This window comes from Oncorhynchus masou, chromosome 32, assembly GCF_036934945.1.
Source record: "Oncorhynchus masou masou isolate Uvic2021 chromosome 32, UVic_Omas_1.1, whole genome shotgun sequence".
Taxonomy (NCBI): Eukaryota; Metazoa; Chordata; class Actinopteri; order Salmoniformes; family Salmonidae; genus Oncorhynchus; species Oncorhynchus masou.
In genome coordinates, this window is record NC_088243.1 from 88,832,609 (window position 1) to 88,853,570 (window position 20,962).

General features: G+C 44.1%; 1 protein-coding gene across 2 annotated transcripts; it reads left to right on the forward strand.

Annotated features, from left to right (window-relative positions):
- The first annotated feature begins 1,064 nt into the window (after positions 1 to 1,064).
- On the forward strand, positions 1,065 to 18,083 carry LOC135526782 (dynactin subunit 4). Of its 2 annotated transcripts, XM_064955439.1 has the most exons (14): positions 1,065 to 1,232; positions 2,251 to 2,321; positions 2,874 to 3,052; positions 3,518 to 3,561; positions 4,154 to 4,261; positions 5,534 to 5,554; positions 5,922 to 5,995; positions 6,419 to 6,531; positions 8,477 to 8,586; positions 8,772 to 8,845; positions 8,964 to 9,018; positions 9,901 to 10,008; positions 15,115 to 15,212; positions 16,872 to 18,083. In XM_064955439.1, the coding sequence occupies exons 1-14, from the start codon at positions 1,098 to 1,100 to the stop codon at positions 17,086 to 17,088; spliced, it is 1,407 nt and encodes a 468-aa protein (XP_064811511.1). In that variant the 5' UTR covers positions 1,065 to 1,097; the 3' UTR covers positions 17,089 to 18,083. The 2 variants fall into 2 exon arrangements, with proteins under 2 accessions (XP_064811511.1, XP_064811512.1); XM_064955440.1 differs by lacking the exon at positions 5,534 to 5,554.
- The last annotated feature ends 2,879 nt before the right edge of the window (positions 18,084 to 20,962 follow it).

The window sequence follows — 20,962 nt, forward strand, 5'->3', positions numbered from 1 at the left end:
GGCTGGATTTCTGTACAGCACTTTGAGATATCAGCTGATGTACGAAGGGCTATATAAATAAATTTGATTTGATTTGATAAGAGACAGTAGCAGCAACATTATGTACAAAATAAGTTACAAAAAATGTGAAAAAACAACAAAATAGCACAGTTGGTTAAGAGGCCATAAAATAGCAGGCATACCCTCCGGCGCCATCTTTGGGATGAGTTGGACCGCAGCATGAAGGAAAAGCAGCCAACAAGTGTCCAGCATATGTGGGAACTCCTTCAAGACGGTTGGATAAGCATTCTAGGTGAAGCTGGGTGAGACAATGCCAATAGTGTGCAAAGCTGTCATCAAGGCAAAGGGTGGGTCATCCATATACTTTATACTTTATATTCTTATCTGTATTAGGTTTTGTGGAATTTGTTAGAAATTAGGTTTTGTTGTGGAATAGTTAGATATTACCTGTTAGATACTGCTGCACTGTCGGATCTTGAGGCATCGGCATTCCACTACACTTGCAATAACATCTGCTAACCATGTGTATGTGACCTATAAAATTTGATTAACATTTTTTAATTTGATTTGGCTACTTTGAATAATCTAAAATATATTTAGATTTGTTTAACACTTTTTTGGTTACCACATGATTCCATATGTCTTATTTCATAGTGTTGATGTCTTCACTATTATTCTACAATGTAGAAAATAGTTAAAAAATTAAGAAAAACCCTTGAACAAAGCTGGTTTAAAATAAAACTTCACCTCACCAACAAAAACATTATCATAACCCACCAACCGGTGGCGCCATCGACCAAACGACAACAGTAGGAGACGTCGACGCCTGAGGATTCATGCCGCGTTCAAAACAATTGGGAGCTCGGGAACTCGAAAATCTCCGACTTCATACGTCAGCGCCTACAAAACAACTGGGATTTTGAAAAAAAAAACGAGCTCAGACTGAGAAAAAAATCCATTTGTACGGCCACCCAACTCAGGAACTCGGGCCTCTTTCCGGAGCTTATAACATTTCCGACCTGAAGATCACTGACGTCATTATTTGATCTCGTATTCTTCCGTGTTCTCAGTTGAGTTGAACGCGGCATCAGTTAGAGATGGCGTCCCTTTTGCAGCCTGACAGGGTTCTCTACCTCGTTCATGGAGAGAAAAAGATCCGATCGCCGTTGTCGACACTTTATTTTTGTCGGTATTGCAGTGAATTGCGTTCCCTAGAATGTGTGTCTCACGAGGTAAGTGACGAAAATGTCAACAGTACCGTGTGGCTAACTATCTTAATCCTAGAGATATCTAGCTAGCAAGCTCGTAGCGTTAGCGGTTTGGGAGGGATTGGTCAACATCGTCCAGCTCCCGTACAATAAACATTGTAATCTTATTGGCCATATCGCACGTCAATCAACATTTATTAAACAGCTCTGTCGTGTGATTGGTCGGATATGTCGTCTTTACTTCCGTCCTACTTTCATAATTTTGTACGTTTTAGCTAGCTACCTAGCTAAGCTAACTGTTAACAATCAAGCAAGACAGCTAACCAAACAACACAATACATCGTTTGTGTTCACTATTAACTTATGTTGTCCAATTAACAGTGACACAAATTCCCACTGGAAATACAATTTAAACCCAACGAGCATTCGAAAAGCTTTTTTAATTGTTGGCTAGCTTCACAGCCTCCTAGCTGGCTAACGTACTCTCTTCATCACCACACCCAGACAGATCGACCACAGTGCGGTCTCAGATCAACACATTTTCACAGAGGTCATTATTCTTGTGAAATATCTTATTTATGTAGCTGGCTACCTGTTTATCTAGTCGATACGTGCCACGTCAGACAGCCAAGATTGTTCATTTACACAGCCACACAACTGACAGTGACCCTCACCCACAGAAACTCTTAATTGTTATTATACTGAAGCTGATAGGTTGCTAACGCATACTAATCATGTTTCAGCATGAACCAGGTTGCTAACGCATACTAATCATGTTTCAGCATGAACCAGTATCTATCTGTGCAGTTGTAACTAGCTACGATGGATAGCAATGCACATTCATGTATCCTCACTAACCACGGATCATAATGGCCTGAACGGTGCAAATGGAATGGCATCAAACACCTGGTAACCAGGTGTAACCAGGTGTTTGAAGTATTTGATACCATTCCACGAATTCCGCTCCAGTCATTACCACAAGCCCGTTCTCCCCAAATAAGGTGCCACTAACAGATTGTTGAATGGTGCCTCTGTTTTCTAGGTGGACTCACATTACTGTCCGAGCTGCCTGGAGAATATGCCTTCAGCAGAGGCAAAGCTGAAGAAGAACAGGTGAGAAACATTTGCAACTGAGCATCGGCTTAGACCTGTTATATATATATATATATACGGTCTATGGCATAGACCTATTCCTTATTGTGTAGCCATTGACAATGTTCTGCTGCATCCAGCCTACATTTCCCAGCTCTCTGTTTTGTTCTAGGAAGAGGATATGCAACCAGCTGAACGAAAACTTCAGGTTAGGCATAGAGGTTAAGCTTAGGGTTATCTATCATTCATGTTTATTTGACTCCCTATTTCAAAAGACGGTGAACAAGTTCTGAAGGAAAAATATTGGCGTTTTGGTGCAGCTACAGCCAATTATCGCAAAAATAATATTGCTTCAATTAATATCCCGATATGTAACTTGACCCTTCCCATTACTATTACATATGTAATTCTATGGGGTCGAAGATTAGGTTAAGGTTAGTTCTAGCCTAGTTTAGGGTTATGGAAAGCCATAAAAGCTTGCGTTGGGTTTGAGTACTGCGACTATTTCTTCCAGTTGAAGAACAAAGGTAGTGTTTTATAACTAGCTATACCTTCTTCCTCGTCGTGTCCCAGGTGTGCCAACTGCTTCGACTGCCCGTGCTGCATGCACACCCTGTCCACCCGGGCAACCAACATCCCAGCCCCTCTTCCCGACGACCCCAGCAAGACGACCATGAAGAAGGCCTACTACCTGGCCTGTGGCTTCTGTCGCTGGACATCCAGAGATGTGGGCATGGCTGACAAGTCTGTGGGTGAGTGACAGGCCTACTTTACTGTTGATGATGAGGGGGAGAAAATGGACTGTTGACAATTGTTTTGTTGTTTTTTTTGTATATTGGGCCTATGTTAAGCATGATCTGCTATCCTGTGGCTGAGTGAGTGTGAGAAGTGGCTTCAACCAAATCAAATAGCAAACCTTGCTGGTGATCCTAGTTACTAAGCTACTGAAGAAAGTGTCCCCCCCCCCCAGCATTGGTGATGAGGGGGAGATGTATGGGACTGACTTGTTAATAGGCTATGTTAGAATGGCTCAAATGCTAAACTAATTCATATCTGATGTATGGAGTTTTGCTTGTAATTGTAACTCTGAATAGAGATGTGTCCCTTATCATGTACTTGACTAGTAGCCTATGTGTCTGTTGTGTGATTGACTTGTTAGGTGTTTTATGGAGGACTATGTCACTTCTTTTATATATATATTTTTGTCTTCACTTCAGCCAGTGGAGGGTGGCAGGAGCCGGACAACCCTCATACTCAACGGGTATGTTGCCTTCCTTTTGGTCGGATCTATTTTCTCATTTTCATGTGTTTCTCACATGTCGAGCTCGACAACCCCAGGCAGTAGAATGCTGTGACACTGGAAGTTACATAGAGTCTCTATTGTAATTGATGCTGTATTTAAAATAAAATAAAAAAACACTGTGTGATCAACCACAAATAGACACACTCCTGATACAGGCCCCAGGCTTAAGTGGTGGCTTTGACTTGTGCTTTCTACAATTTGTTTTCTGCTGGTAACATACATGGGTGGGGCGGCAGGGTAGCCTAGTGGTTAGAGCGTTGGGCCAGTAACGGAAAGGTTGCTAGATCGAATTCTCCGAGCTGACAAGGTAAAAAGCTGTCGTTCTGCCCCCTGAACAAGGCAGTTAACCCACTGTTCCTAGGCCGTCATTCTAAATAAGAATTTGTTCTTAACTGACGTGCCTAGTTAAATTAAATAATAAAAGGGGTATGCTGATGAGAGGTGTGTGTATATATATACATGGTTCTCTGACCTGTCATTTCCTCTTCTATTATAATAATACTATCCTATGACAGTCAGACTCATGTTATGTTGGGTATTTTTCTTTCAGATCAATAAACTGATAGAGTATTACCAGCAGCTGGCCCAGAGGGAGAAACTGGAGAGGGACAGGAAGAAGCTGGCCAGGAGACGACCTTATATGCCACTGGCCTTCTCGGTACACCACACACACATACACACACACACTCCGGCAGATAACATACTCCGCTTTCACACTTCTCTCTGGAATACGTACTTGACCGTTTTACACGTTAAACCTTTCTCAATAACCACAACCCAGCTCCCACTTTTTTATTTTTATAATGAGCATTTTCACATATGCTTTTAATCTTTATTTTGTTGTGATGGTTATGGCTGTGTTATTAACCCTGCTGGTTGCGGGATCTGAAATTAACAAGGCAACTATTTCTGAATAGCCTACATGATGTAATGTTATGTTCCAGTATGTTGACATTGATTGAACTGCATGTATAGTTCATGTGTATGGACAGAAGGACTGGTTTAGGTTAGAACCTGGGGCATACTGGAACATTGACGAGTCACAATAAGCTAGCTGTGTGCTAGCTAGCTATAGACTAGCTACTGCAGCTGAAGAGTCACTATAAGCTAGCTGTGTGCTAGCTAGCTATAGACTAGCTACTGCAGCTGAAGAGTCACTATAAGCTAGCTGTGTGCTAGCTAGCTATAGACTAGCTACTGCAGCTGAAGAGTCACAATAAGCTAGCTGTGTGCTAGCTAGCTATATACTAGCTACTGCAGCTGAAGAGTCACTATAAGCTAGCTGTGTGCTAGCTAGTTATAGACTAGCTACTGCAGCTGAAGAGTCACAATAAGCTAGCTGTGTGCTAGCTAGCTATAGACTAGCTACTGCAGCTGAAGAGTCACTATAAGCTAGCTGTGTGCTAGCTAGCTATAGACTAGCTACTGCAGCTGAAGAGTCACAATAAGCTAGCTGTGTGCTAGCTAGCTATATACTAGCTACTGCAGCTGAAGAGTCACTATAAGCTAGCTGTGTGCTAGCTAGATATATACTAGCTACTGCATCTGAAGAGTCACTATAAGCTAGCTCTGTGCTAGCTAGCTTTAGACTAGCTACTTCAGCTGAAGAGTCACTATAAGCTAGCTGTGTGCTAGCTAGATATATACTAGCTACTGCAGCTGAACAGTCACTACAAGCTCGCTGTGTGCTAGCTAGCTATATACTAGCTACTGCAGCTGAAGAGTCACTATAATCTAGCTGCTAGCTGTGTGCTAGCTAGATACTAGCTACTGCAGCTGAAGTCTTCAGCTATACCACTAATGCTTTTCTGTTGCTGTTGCATGTTGTCAGTTACCTGCCATGTTTGCTGCTTTGGTTTCACTTGATACTTTCTTCTTTGTCTTTGCTTCTGCACGCTGATATGTTGGTTTTAACCCCTCCGTCCCCCAGCAACACACTATTCATGTGGTGGTGAGTTGTATTTTTCACAACTTTGATAGACAAACACTGTTCTCTCGCTCTCTCGGAAATGTAATGTTAATTCCTGTAGTATAGTAGAAGGTTGTAACTCATTGTTAACATAAAGATTTGTGTTCTCTTCATTCAAACCCCCCAAAAATATTTCTCTAGGTTTGGTTTATTTATTTGGCTTCGATCAGAATTGTATTTTTTAGGTATTTATGCTAGTAAATGTTTTCCCAATTTAGATATTTGAAAAATCGAAACATTTTAACAGTTATCAATAGAAATGCCAGTGCTTCCTCCCCTGTAAGTCTACCACACGGTGGTGTCTTGTCTGTGAGTTAGTTGACATTTGTGGTTGTGTTGCTGTGTAAAGGAGAAGTATGGTCTGGGTACCAGACTACAGAGACAGAGACCTGGAGCTCCTATCACCAGTCTGGCTGGTCTTTCGTGAGTATTACATCCCATTCACGAAAACGGTATTGTCCATAACGTATGATGTATCACATCCTGATACTATAATCAAGGAATACCTAGGATAGGATAAGTAATCCTTCTCCCCCCCCCCCCTTAAATGATTTAGATGCACTATTGTAAAGTGGCTGTTCCACTGGATGTCAGAAGGTGAATTCACCAATTTGTAAGTCGCTCTGGATAAGAGCGTCTGCTAAATGACTTAAATGTAATGTAAATGTAAATAATGCACCATTGCTTTATTGTACACATGCATATGACAAATCATGTTGTTCACTGAATAGGGTGCAGGTTGGGATAAAGCCATGCTGGTAGTTCATAAATACATCTTTCCCTGTCTGCTATAATCTCTGTCCCTGTCTCCTATAATGGCCTTCACTGTTTCTGTCCCTATTCCAGTCTGAAGGAAGGTGAAGACCAGAAGGAGATTAATATAGAACCAGCTCAGGCTTTAGATGAAGTGGAGCCACTGCCTGAAGACTGCTACACCAGACCCATCAACCTACCTGAGGGTAAGAGACAACCCCTAACCACTAACCCTACACCAGACCCATCAACCTACCTGAGGGTAAGAGACAACAACCCCTAACCACTAACCCTACACCAGACCCATCAACCTACCTGAGGGTAAGAGACAACAACCCCTAACCACTAACCCTACACCAGACCCATCAACCTACCTGAGGGTAAGAGACAACCCCTGACCACTAACCCTACACCAGACCCATCAACCTACCTGAGGGTAAGAGACAACAACCACTAACCCTACACCAGACCCATCAACCTACCTGAGGGTAAGAGACAACCCCTGACCACTAACCCTACACCAGACCCATCAACCTACCTGAGGGTAAGAGACAACCCCTGACCCCTAACCCTACACCAGACCCATCAACCTACCTGAGGGTAAGAGACAACCCCTAACCACTAACCCTACACCAGACCCATCAACCTACCTGAGGGTAAGAGACAACCCCTGACCCCTAACCCTACACCAGACCCATCAACCTACCTGAGGGTAAGAGACAACAACCCCTAACCCTACACCAGACTCATCAACCTACCTGAGGGTAAGAGACAACAACCACTAACCACTAACCCTACACCAGACCCATCAACCTACCTGAGGGTAAGAGACAACCCCTAACCACTAACCCTACACCAGAACCCATCAACCTACCTGAGGGTAAGAGACAACCCCTGACCACTAACCCTACACCAGACCCATCAACCTACCTGAGGGTAAGAGACAACCCCTGACCACTAACCCTACACCAGACCCATCAACCTACCTGAGGGTAAGAGACAACAACCCCTAACCCTACACCAGACCCATCAACCTACCTGAGGGTAAGAGACAACAACCCCTAACCACTAACCCTACACCAGACCCATCAACCTACCTGAGGGTAAGAGACAACCCCTGACCACTAACCCTACACCAGACCCATCAACCTACCTGAGGGTAAGAGACAACCCCTGACCACTAACCCTACACCAGACCCATCAACCTACCTGAGGGTAAGAGACAACCCCTGACCACTAACCCTACACCAGACCCATCAACCTACCTGAGGGTAAGAGACAACCCCTGACCACTAACCCTACACCAGACCCATCAACCTACCTGAGGGTAAGAGACAACAACCCCTAACCACTAACCCTACACCAGACCCATCAACCTACCTGAGGGTAAGAGACAACAACCCCTAACCACTAACCCTACACCAGACCCATCAACCTACCTGAGGGTAAGAGACAACAACCCCTAACCACTAACCCTACACCAGACCCATCAACCTACCTGAGGGTAAGAGACAACAACCCCTAAGCCTAACCCCGGACCTTGATCTCTACACTAACCCAGACCTATCCACCTACCTGAGGGTAACAATGATTAGTACTTACAAAAAATAAAATAAAAATCTACAATCGTTAATTGAAACAATAACAAAGTGTCCTCCCCTCCACTGTTTCGATAAAAATCTGAGCGATGGGGCTGGAGAAATGTAACCACTCTCAGATTAATAGACAGAGCTGTGGATGCAAGGACTGATAGTAAAAATGATTGTTTTAACAATGTTATGAGGCTATACAGTGTTTTACATTTATGTTGTTTTCCAAACATTTTGAGTAAAACAAGCTTATATTCTGCTATATCAATAACCAGGGTATGCTGTGGTTGTTTTGTAATCTGACGTGTTTTGTTGTCTGGTTGACCATGTTTTGTTGTTGACCATGTTTTGTTGTCTGGTTGACCATGTTTTGTTGTCTGGTTGACCATGTTTTGTTGTCTGGTTGACCATGTTTTGTTGTCTGGTTGACCATGTTTTGTGGTTGACCATGTTTTGTTGTTGACCATGTTTTGTTGTCTGGTTGACCATGTTTTGTTGTCTGGTTGACCATGTTTTGTGGTGTGGTTGACCATGTGTTTACTTCCTGGTGTGTGTAATCCAGTGACATCCTTGCGTCAGCGGCTGCTCCAGCCTGACTTCCAGCCAGCCGGAGCCTCTCAGCTCCACCCCAAACACAAACACCTGTTGATCAAGCGCTCTCTGCGATGCAGGGTCAGTTTACGACACCCAGTACTTTACACTAACCTTTTCAAGAAATTACAATTTTTCTATCATTTTACTGTTGTCCAATTTGTAAGTTGCTCTGGATAAGAGCGTCTGCTAAATGACTTAAATGTAAATGTAAATGTTTTTCTGTCAGTTTTTCTTGATGGTAGAAATGTTTATTTTCTTCCTAGAAATGTGAGCACAATCTGAGCAAGCCAGAATTCAACCCAACCTCAATAAAGTTCAAAATCCAGCTGGTGGCTGTGTAAGTATTGCTTAGCATCTCCTCTGTACCGAAACTTATTCACCTTTGTTTTCTACTCTTGAATGTTGGTAGTGTTGCATAATTTCTCAGTAAAGTGATGTTATTTTCCATCCTAAAGGAGTTACATCCCTGAGATCAGAATAATGTCCATTCCAAACCTGCGCTTCCAGAAGGCAAGTCGATTATTCAAGTAATGGAACAGGCCCCAAAAACATGTTTGAAGACAATCACATGTCACATGTTGTCTATAGGGGAGCAGAATGACTTACAGTATGAGTGGTATCATGTTGTCTGTAGGGTAGCAGAATGACTTACAGTATGAGTGGTATCATGTTGTCTGTAGGGTAGCAGAATGACTTACATTATGAGTGGTATCGTGTTGTCTGTAGGGTAGCAGAATGACTTACGTTATGAGTGGTGTCATGTCTATAGGGGAGCAGAATGACTTACAGTATGAGTGGTATCATGTCTGTAGGGGAGCAGAATGACTTACAGTATGAGTGGTATCATGTCTATAGGGGAGCAGAATGACTTACAGTATGAGTGGTATCATGTCTGTAGGGTAGCAGAATGACTTACAGTATGAGTGGTATCATGTTGTCTGTAGGGGAGCAGAATGACTTACAGTATGAGTGGTATCATGTCTATAGGGGAGCAGAATGACTTACAGTATGAGTGGTATCATGTCTGTAGGGGAGCAGAATGACTTACAGTATGAGTGGTATCATGTCTGTAGGGTAGCAGAATGACTTACAGTATGAGTGGTATCATGTTGTCTGTAGGGGAGCAGAATGACTTACAGTATGAGTGGTATCATGTTGTCTGTAGGGGAGCAGAATGACTTACGGTATGAGTGGTATCATGTTGTCTGTAGGGGAGCAGAATGACTTACAGTATGAGTGGTATCATGTTGTCTGTAGGGGAGCAGAATGACTTACAGTATGAGTGGTATCATGTTGTCTGTAGGGGAGCAGAATGACTTACAGTATGAGTGGTATCATGTCTGTAGGGTAGCAGAATGACTTACAGTATGAGTGGTATCATGTTGTCTGTAGGAGTGCCAGGTGCTGCTCACCCTGACCAACCCCGTGGAGAATATTACCCACGTCACCCTGGTGGGCTGTGAGGAAGGAGACCCAGAGGACATCAATAGCACTGCTAAGGTACTGCTGACTAATGTTGCAAAGCTACCGGTAATTTACCAAGGTTACCGGGATCTTTAGTAAGTTTGATAAGTAACAGATTTTCTATTGTATCTTCAGTAATTTATACTTGAAAACATATATTTATATCTAGTTTTTCTTTCTGTATCCATGAGATTCTGATAGATGGATCATGTGGTTCAAGAGAAAATAGACAAATGAATTGAAAAAAAACACATCTAATCAACAATGTCTTTATTTTCACTCTAACTCTTCTATCTATTTACCTTCTTTCACAACTACTTTTTTGTCCCCAAAACATTGACAGCAAATACACAGTCACAGTAAAATAATAAAATACATGGGTATATATATATATATTTACATTTACATTTAAGTCATTTGGCAGACGCTCTTATCCAGAGCGACTTACAAATTGGTGAATTCACCTTATGACATCCAGTGGAACAGCCACTTTACAATAGTGCATCTAAATCATTTAAGGGGGGGGGTGAGAAGGATTACTTTATCCTATCCTAGGTATTCCTTAAAGAGGTGGGGTTTCAGGTGTCTCCGGAAGGTGGTGATTGACTCCGCTGTCCTGGCGTCGTGAGGGAGTTTGTTCCATCATTGGGGGGCCAGAGCAGCGAACAGTTTTGACTGGGCTGAGCGGGAACTGTACTTCCTCAGTGGTAGGGAGGCAAGCAGGCTAGAGGTGGATGAACGCAGTGCCCTTGTTTGGGTGTAGGGCCTGATCAGAGCCTGGAGGTACTGCGGTGCCGTTCCCCTCACAGCTCCGTAGGCAAGCACCAGCCAGTGGAGAGAGCGGAGGAGCGGGGTGACGTGAGAGAACTTGGGAAGGTTGAACACCAGACGGGCTGCGGCGTTCTGGATGAGTTGTAGGGGTTTAATGGCACAGGCAGGGAGCCCAGCCAACAGCGAGTTGCAGTAATCCAGACGGGAGATGACAAGTGCCTGGATTAGGACCTGCGCCGCTTCCTGTGTGAGGCAGGGTCGTACTCTGCGGATGTTGTAGAGCATGAACCTACAGGAACGGGCCACCGCCTTGATGTTAGTTGAGAACGACAGGGTGTTGTCCAGGATCACGCCAAGGTTCTTAGCGCTCTGGGAGGAGGACACAATGGAGTTGTCAACCGTGATGGCGAGATCATGGAACGGGCAGTCCTTCCCCGGGAGGAAGAGCAGCTCCGTCTTGCCGAGGTTCAGCTTGAGGTGGTGATCCGTCATCCACACTGATATGTCTGCCAGACATGCAGAGATGCGATTCGCCACCTGGTCATCAGAAGGGGAAAAGGAGAAGATTAATTGTGTGTCGTCTGCATAGCAATGATAGGAGAGACCATATGAGGTTATGACAGAGCCAAGTGACTTGGTGTATAGCGAGAATAGGAGAGGGCCTAGAACAGAGCCCTGGGGGACACCAGTGGTGAGAGCGCGTGGCGAGGAGACAGATTCTCGCCACGCCACCTGGTAGGAGCGACCTATCAGGTAGGACGCAATCCAAGCGTGGGCCGCGCCGGAGATGCCCAACTCGGAGAGGGTGGAGAGGAGGATCTGATGGTTCACAGTATCGAAGGCAGCCGATAGGTCTAGAAGGATGAGAGCAGAGGAGAGAGAGTTAGCTTTAGCAGTGCGGAGCGCCTCCGTGATACAGAGAAGAGCAGTCTCAGTTGAATGACTAGTCTTGAAACCTGACTGATTTGGATCAAGAAGGTCATTCTGAGAGAGATAGCGGGAGAGCTGGCCAAGGACAGCACGTTCAAGAGTTTTGGAGAGAAAAGAAAGAAGGGATACTGGTCTGTAGTTGTTGACATCGGAGGGATCGAGTGTAGGTTTTTTCAGAAGGGGTGCAACTCTCGCTCTCTTGAAGACGGAAGGGACGTAGCCAGCGGTCAGGGATGAGTTGATGAGCGAGGTGAGGTAAGGGAGAAGGTCTCCGGAAATGGTCTGGAGAAGAGAGGAGGGGATAGGGTCAAGCGGGCAGGTTGTTGGGCGGCCGGCCGTCACAAGAAGCGAGATTTCATCTGGAGAGAGAGGGGAGAAAGAGGTCAGAGCACAGGGTAGGGCAGTGTGAGCAGAACCAGCGGTGTCGTTTGACTTAGCAAACGAGGATCGGATGTCGTCGACCTTCTTTTCAAAATGGTTGACGAAGTCATCTGCAGAGAGGGAGGAGGGGGGGAGGGGGAGGAGGATTCAGGAGGGAGGAGAAGGTGGCAAAGACCTTCCTAGGGTTAGAGGCAGATGCTTGGAATTTAGAGTGGTAGAAAGTGGCTTTAGCAGCAGAGACAGAGGAAAATGTAGAGAGGAGGGAGTGAAAGGATGCCAGGTCCGCAGGGAGGCGAGTTTTCCTCCATTTCCGCTCGGCTGCCCGGAGCCCTGTTCTGTGAGCTCGCAATGAGTCGTCGAGCCACGGAGCGGGAGGGGAGGACCGAGCCGGCCTGGAGGATAGGGGACATAGAGAGTCAAAGGATGCAGAAAGGGAAGAGAGGAGGGTTGAGGAGGCAGAATCAGGAGATAGGTTGGAGAAGGTTTGAGCAGAGGGAAGAGATGATAGGATGGAAGAGGAGAGAGTAGCGGGGGAGAGAGAGCGAAGGTTGGGACGGCGCGATACCATCCGAGTAGGGGCAGTGTGGGAAGTGTTGGATGAGAGCGAGAGGGAAAAGGATACAAGGTAGTGGTCGGAGACTTGGAGGGGAGTTGCAATGAGGTTAGTGGAAGAACAGCATCTAGTAAAGATGAGGTCGAGCGTATTGCCTGCCTTGTGAGTAGGGGGGAAGGTGAGAGGGTGAGGTCAAAAGAGGAGAGGAGTGGAAAGAAGGAGGCAGAGAGGAATGAGTCAAAGGTAGACGTGGGGAGGTTAAAGTCGCCCAGGACTGTGAGAGGTGAGCCGTCCTCAGGAAAGGAGCTTATCAAGGCATCAAGCTCATTGATGAACTCTCCGAGGGAACCTGGAAGGCGATAAATGATAAGGATGTTAAGCTTGAAAGGGCTGGTAACTGTGACAGCATGGAATTCAAAGGAGGCGATAGACAGATGGGTAAGGGGAGAAAGAGAGAATGACCACTTGGGAGAGATGAGGATCCCGGTGCCACCACCCCGCTGACCAGAAGCTCTCGGGGTGTGCGAGAACACGTGGGCGGACGAAGAGAGAGCAGTAGGAGTAGCAGTGTTATCTGTGGTGATCCATGTTTCCGTCAGTGCCAAGAAGTCGAGGGACTGGAGGGAGGCATAGGCTGAGATGAACTCTGCCTTGTTGGCCGCAGATCGGCAGTTCCAGAGGCTACCGGAGACCTAGAACTCCACGTGGGTCGTGCGCGCTGGGACCACCAGATTAGGGTGGCCGCGGCCACGCGGTGTGGAGCGTTTGTATGGTCTGTGCAGAGAGGAGAGAACAGGGTTAGATAGACACATAGTTGACAGGCTACAGAAGAGGCTACGCTAATGCAAAGGAGATTGGAATGACAAGTGGACTACACGTCTCGAATGTTCAGAAAGTTAAGCTTACGTAGCAAGAATCTTATTGACTAAAATGATTGAAATGATACAGTACTGCTGGAGTAGGCTAGCTGGCAGTGGCTGCGTTGTTGACTTTGTAGGCTAGCTGGCAGTGGCTGCGTTGTTGACACTACACTAATCAAGTCGTTCCGTCGAGTGTAATAGTTTCTACAGTGCTGCTATTCGGGGGCTAGCTGGCTAGCTAGCAGTGTTGATTACGTTACGTTAAAAGAACGACAATAGCTGGCTAGCTAACCTAGAAAATCGCTCTAGACTACACAATTGTCTTAGATACAAAGACGGCTATGTAGCTAGCTAGCTACGATCAAACAAATCAAACCGTTGTACTGTAATGAAGTGAAATGAAAATGTGATACTACCTGTGGAGCGAAGCGGAATGTTGACCGGGTTGTTGAAGTTCTATTCGGTAGACGTTGGCTAGCTGTTGGCTAGCTAGCTAGCAGTATCTCCTACGTTAAGTACGTCAAATAGCTGGCTAGCTAACCTCGGTAAATTAAGATAATCACTCTAAGTCTACACACTCTAAACTACACAATTATCTTGGATACGAAGACAGCAAAGACAACTATGTAGCTAGCTAACACTACACTAATCGAGTCGTTCAGTTGAGTGTAATAGTTTCTACAGTGCTGGTGGACGTTAGCTAGCTGCTGGGCAGATAGCAGTGTAGACTACGTTAGGATGACGAAATACGATAATTACGCAATTATCTTTGATACAAAGACGGCTATGTAGCTAGCTAAGAAGAAATTGCTAAGATTAGACAAATCAAACCGTTGTACTATAATGAAATGTAATGAAAATGTAATGAAAAGTTATACTACCTGCGGACCGAAGTGTAGATGCGACCGCTCGCTCCAACCCGGAACCGGAAGATTATATATATATATATTTTTTTTTATTTTTTTTTAAATAAAATATGCATGCTGTCCCAGTCAAAAGTGTGGACACAAACTACTCATTCAATGCCAAGAATGTGCAGAGCTGTCATCAAGGCAAAGGGTGGAAGAATCTCAAATACAAATGGCCGAAACCCACATAGTTAACACCAATGGTAATCACTTAGTTGATGGTTTACATTTAGGATATATATTTTTTTTACAGCTTTCTCATTCTTAATTTGTTTTTTACAAATAATTTAATTATTTTGTGATAAGGCCATACAGAGGGCCAGAAATGATTAGACTCCTATGATAAGCTAAAGTACCCAAAAGGGTCACTAGCTATCTTGTGATAGATTACTTCATTTTGATTTAACTTTTACTAGGCAAGTCAGTTTAGAACAAATTCTTATTTGGAATGACGGCCTACCGGGGAACAGTGGCTTAACTGCCTTGTTCAGGGGCAGAACGATAGATTTTTACCTTGTCAACTCTGGGATTCGATCGAGCAACCTTTCGGTTACTGGCATAACGCTTCAACCACTAGACTACCTGCCGCCCCAAAAAGCCTTGAAAGATCCGGCAATTCTGGTAGTTTACTGGTAAATTTTCGAAAGTTTCCAGTAATACACCCTCCCTTTACAAAGCTACTGCTGACCTCTCACCCCTGACCTCTGTTGTTGTTGATGATGATGATGATGTTTTATAGGTGATGGTTCCTACCAAGGAGTTGGTCCTGGCAGGGAAGGATGCTGCAGCAGATTACGACGAGTTGGCCGAGCCACAAGACTTCCAGGACGACCCAGAGTGAGTCGGAAGTACAATACGGTCATCTCATATTTGACTGTATGTTTGTTTTACTCCATGTGTAACTCTGTGTCGTTGTATGTGTCGAACTGCTTTGCTTTATCTTGGCCAGGTCGCAATTGTAAATGAGAACTTGTTCTCAACTAGCCTACCTGGTTAAATAAAAAAAATCACATTTATACAGTAGAATTAAGCAATAAGGCCCGAGGAGGTGTGGTATATTTTAAACTGCCTTAATGTTGCTGGACCCCAGGTAGAGTAGCTACTGCCTTGGCAGCAGCTACTGGGGATCCATAATGAATACAAATACATCGGTGTCCGCAACATGGCTGGTTTTCATGTAATCCATGATTGTCTGTAGACCCTGCCACATGTCTCGTCTGAGACGTTGAATTGCGACTCCACATCGTCTCTGTCCTGACGTTTTGTCTGTTGGATTGCCTTACAGAGGGATTAACTACACCGTTTGTATTCAACCATGTTCCCCGTTGCCATGGTTTAATTCGGTAGTTCACACTTTCAGTTTTGCGCGAATGCTGCCGTCTCTCCACGGTTTCTGGTTAGAGTCGGTTCTAATAGTCACAGTGGGAACAACATCCTCTATACACTTCCTGATGAACCGTGTCCGTGTAAACGTCAATGTTCTTCTCAGAGACTACCCGGGAACATATCTCAGTCCGGTGATCAAAAAACAATCTTGAAGCGTGGATTCAGATGGTTCAGACCAGCGTTGAATAGACCTTAGCTCGGGTACTTCCTGTTTGAGTTTCTGCCAATAGGAAGGGAGGAGAAAAATGGAGTTGTGATCTGATTTGCCAAAGGGAGGTCGGGGGAGGGACCTTGTAGGCATCTTCAAAAGGGCGAGTAGCAGTGGCCTCGTGTGTTTTATTTTTCTAAGCGAGTACTACAGTCAATGTGCTGTTAGAACTTCGGTTAAATTTTCCTCAAATTTGCGTTGTTAAAATGCCCAGCTACAATAAATGCGGCCGCAGGATATGTGGTTTCCAGTTTGCATAAAGTCTAGTGTAGTTTGAGGGCCGTCGCTGTATCAGCATAAGGGGGAATATACACGGCTGTGACTATAACAGAATAGAATTCTCTTGGGAGGTAATATGGTCTGCATTATCTTGGGAGGTAATATGGTCTGCATTTGATTGTGAGGTATTCTAGGTCAGGTGAACAAAAGGACTTGACTTCCTGTATGTTATCACAATCACACCATGAGTAGTTAATCATGATACATACACCTCCGCCTTTCTTCTTCACGGAGAGTTCTTTATTCCTGTCTGTGCAATGAACTGAGAACCCAGCTGGCTGTATGGACCAGTACAGTATATCCAGAGAGAGCCATGATTCCGTGAAACAGAGTATGTTACAGTCCCTGATGTCTCTCTGGAAGGAGATCCTCATGCTATATGAACTGAGGAGCGAGGACATTAGTTTAGAACACGTGTACTTTATAGGGAGAAGGATGACATTTTACCTCTGGCCCTGGTCTCCTAACCTGCCCCCTCTGGCCCTGGTCTCCTAACCTGCCCCCTCTGGCCCTGGTCTCCTAACCTGCCCCCTCTGGCCCTGGTCTCCTAACCTGCCCCCTCTGGCCCTGGTCTCCTAATCTTGTCTCCTAACCTTTCCTCTCTGCTCCTGTCTCTCCTCCAGTGTGGTGGCCTTCAGGAAATCCAATAAGATCGGTTTCTTCATCAAGGTGGTCCCTCAGCGTGAGGAGGACGGGGATGTCACGGTGTCCTTTAAGATCCGCCACGACTTCCGCAACTTGGCGGCTCCCATAAGGCCGAGCGAGGAGGGCGACGCCCCCACCGAGGCCATCTGGCTCACACACCACGTAGAGCTCAGCCTGGGGCCGATCATAGCGTGAAGAGCTTACACACACACACACACACACACACACCAAATACATATATTTTACACACACACACACACACACATTGTACATGCATTGGATCACATATATCTCTCTCTCTCTCACACACTCACACACTTCTCTGTACCCCCAAGCAGTTCCAGAGACCCTTTCCTGCTTCACGCTTCAATTTAAGCATTATCTTCATCATCCTCTAAGGATGAAGAGTATTTACCTGCATGCTATGCCAGGCTACGTCTACCTACTAATAAATGTCTCTTAGATGATGTCATTACTGTTTCTCCTCTCTGGGTTGAAGGTAGGGTGAGACTGTCATTACTGTTTCTCCTCTCTGGGTTGAAGGTAGGGTGAGACTGTCATTACTGTATCTCCTCTCTGGGTTGAAGGTAGGGTGAGACTGTCATTACTGTATCTCCTCTCTGGGTTGAAGGTAGGGTGAGACTGTCATTACTGTTTCTCCTCTCTTGGTTGAAGGTAGGGTGAGACTGTCGTTACTGTATCTCCTCTCTGGGTTGAAGGTAGGGTGAGACTGTCATTACTGTTTCTCCTCTCTGGGTTGAAGGTAGGATGAGACTGTCATTACTGTATCTCCTCTCTGGGTTGAAGGTAGGGTGAGACTAAGGAGTTGGGAGTTATTTTTGCTGTTGTCTTCAGTACTAAAGTCCAGTCAGTTGTTCTATTACCAGTATTGAAGTAGTGAGACCTGTAAACGTGTCAGTTTGTCTGAGGCACTCTGCAGCGGTAAGATATTAGATATTACTTTAACACTATCGGTCAATCATACATTTGAATTACATGTGAAGTTTATATTGATTGGAGAGTTTCTACTGAAGATGTGACCAACAGGTAGGGGCTGGTAGCAACCTTTCACTGGCGCTGTTTTGACTTGTCTGGAAGGAATCCCCCCCCCCCCCCCCCCCCTAATTTGTTAGACAGAGCCTTATATCACGGTTAACCTGTACTGGCTAATAAAATGAATGTTTTAAAAACACCGTGTGTGTGTGTTGTGTTTATTGGAGAGGAGTCGAAGGCAATGGGCTCAAACGAGAGACGAGGACCAAACAAACAAATATCACAAACACAACTCACTTACAGTTTATTTCTCTAATTAAAGTTAAAATCAGGACTTTTTGGCTGTCAATGTCCTTTATTAGAATAAGTTTGTGTTTTTACCTTTTGATTAATGTATTGTTTATTGGTTGTCTTTAAACTGTTTTCTAATCAATTTCCGTTTGTCATTTAGTGCATGTTGACAGTGCGACCACAAGGTGGAGCTGTAGGGTTGTTTATGATATGGTGTAATGGCATGCTGCCTCCTGTAGATGGCAGCTGTGAGTCACTGTCAACAGTGTTTATATTTTACTAGGCAAGTCAGTTGAGAACAAATTATTTTCAGTAACGGCCTAGGAACAGTGGGTTAACTGCCTTGTTCAGGGGCAGAACGATATATTTTCTTTTTTTACCTTGTCAGCTCGGGGATTTGATCTAGCAACCTTCCAGTTACTAGTCCAAATATTAATTTCTCTACCATAAGCCACCTCCAACATCGTTTTAGAGAATTTGTCAGTATGTCCAACCAGCCTCACAGCCGCAGACCATGTGTAACCATGCCAACCCAGGACCTTCACATCTGACTTCTTCACCTGCAGGATCGTCTGAGACCAGCCACCAGACAACTGATGAAACTGAGGAGGATTTCTGTCTGTAATAAAGCCCTTTTGTGGGTGGAAAAACAAATTCTGATTGACTTGGCCTGTCTCCCTAGTGGGTGGGCCTATGCTCTCCCATGCCCACCCATGGCGGTGCCCCTGCCCAGTCATGTGAAATCCATAGATTAGAGCCTGGTGTTTATTTATTTCATTTGACTGATGTCCTTTATATGAACTGTAACTTTTGGGAAATTGTTGCGTGTTGAGTTTATATATTTCTTTGTCCAGTATACATTAGAGATGGACATTTTATATTTGATTCACTTAACAAAAAGCACCTCAATAGGTGGCACAGCGGTCTAAGGAACTGCATCTCAGCGCTAGAGACGTCACTACCGACCCTGGTTTGATCCCGGGCTGTATCACAAAACCGGCTGTGATCGGGAGTCCCATCGGGCGGCGCACAATTGGATCACGTTGCCAGGGGAGGGTTTGGATGGTGTAGGCCATCATTGTAAATAAGAATTTGTACTTAACTTACTTGCCTAGTTAAATAAAGGTTAAATTAAAAAAATGGCACAAGTGGGTGGGTTCTCCATTGCTCCTCTATGGTGTCTTAAACAGGGGTTGGGTTAAAAACAGAAGCCAAATTTCAGTTGAAACTTGTGTGCAATTGACCAATATCGTGATCTTATAGTTTGTTGTTTATATATATATATATATTTAAATTGTATTTGGTTATTGCAGAAAAACCAGTATACTAACAAGAAGTATACAAACAGACAATGATAAAATATGCTAGAAAGAGTTATAACAAATTACAGATTATACAAAGATCTTAGAGAATGCAGACATATTGATTGTTTTAACAGCTTTCTGATTAGAAGAATGTTGAATGTTCTTAATAATGTACTACTCGGATTCCTTCTAGAAAACACGGAAGAGAGCGGTCCTATTGTTCCTCGAGCAAGGGGGAGGCCGATGACGTCACGAATTCTTTGAAACTCCTTGAAGTTTGCAGTTGTCTAAAAAACAACAATTTTGCTCAAAATGCTACAATTTTTTTATGTTATTTTTTTTCTTTATTTATTGTTGGTACTTTACTGTATTTATATTTGGAGTATCGCTATTCAACAGTAGAAGTTTAAAAGAAAAACATCGCTGGAAGACGTCTTTAAGTGCGAATTGACAATTAACATTTGAGTCATTTAGCAGATGCTCTTATACAGAGCGACATGGGTTAAGTGTCTTGCTCGAGCACGTCAACAGATTTTTCACTTAGTCGACTCGGGTATCCTGACCAGCAATCATTTGGTAATTGGTTCCACGCTCTAAACGCTAGACTACCTGCCGACCGATGTACGAATCTTACATAATGTTTAATAGCTATTCTCTCTTGCGTCTCTATAAATAAACTGTCAAAATATTATTATAAACGTCTTTGGTAACACTTGACACCCAGAGTCATAACACGGTCATAACCATGTCATAATATGCCGTATCACTGTCATGACCCATATATCTACACCTGTTGTGTTATTTATGGCTGGTTATGTCCCGTACATAAGTGTCAACCCACGTTTATTCAAATGTGGTTCCTGACAAGAAATTTCCTTTCATTCGAAAGTTTGTTTCTTAAGTCCTTTGTTGTAATTCATTTTTTTTTCCTTCATCATCTTTAAAATAACTTGTTAGAAAATACACTTTATGACACTTTAAAGAAGCATTATGACATCATAATCATAGCAGCCAGATAGGCCAATCACGTACATGACCTTATGCCAGTTATCAGTCACAAAGAGGACGCGTTGTCCTGTTCCTAAAATCTGCTGCTACATTCATCCCAGTCATCAGTAACAGCGTTGGCGTGTAGCTGCATGTCGGACATCAATGTGGTGAACAATTACAATGATAATTTAATATGGTCAATTTAAAAACAATATAACATAAATAAACTGTTGACAAGTAGACTATGGAGTAATGGAATGTGTTGCCTTGTGTGGCAGGTTATGTGGGTTTTGACACTCCTATGTAGGTATCATAGCCAGTTTTGATGTAGGTGTCATTATGTACAGTGCCTTGCGAAAGTATTCGGCCCCCTGGAACTTTGTGACCTTTTGCCACATTTCAGGCTTCAAACATAAAGATATAAAACTGTATTTTTTTGTGAAGAATCAACAACAAGTGGGACACAATCATGAAGTGGAACAACATTTATT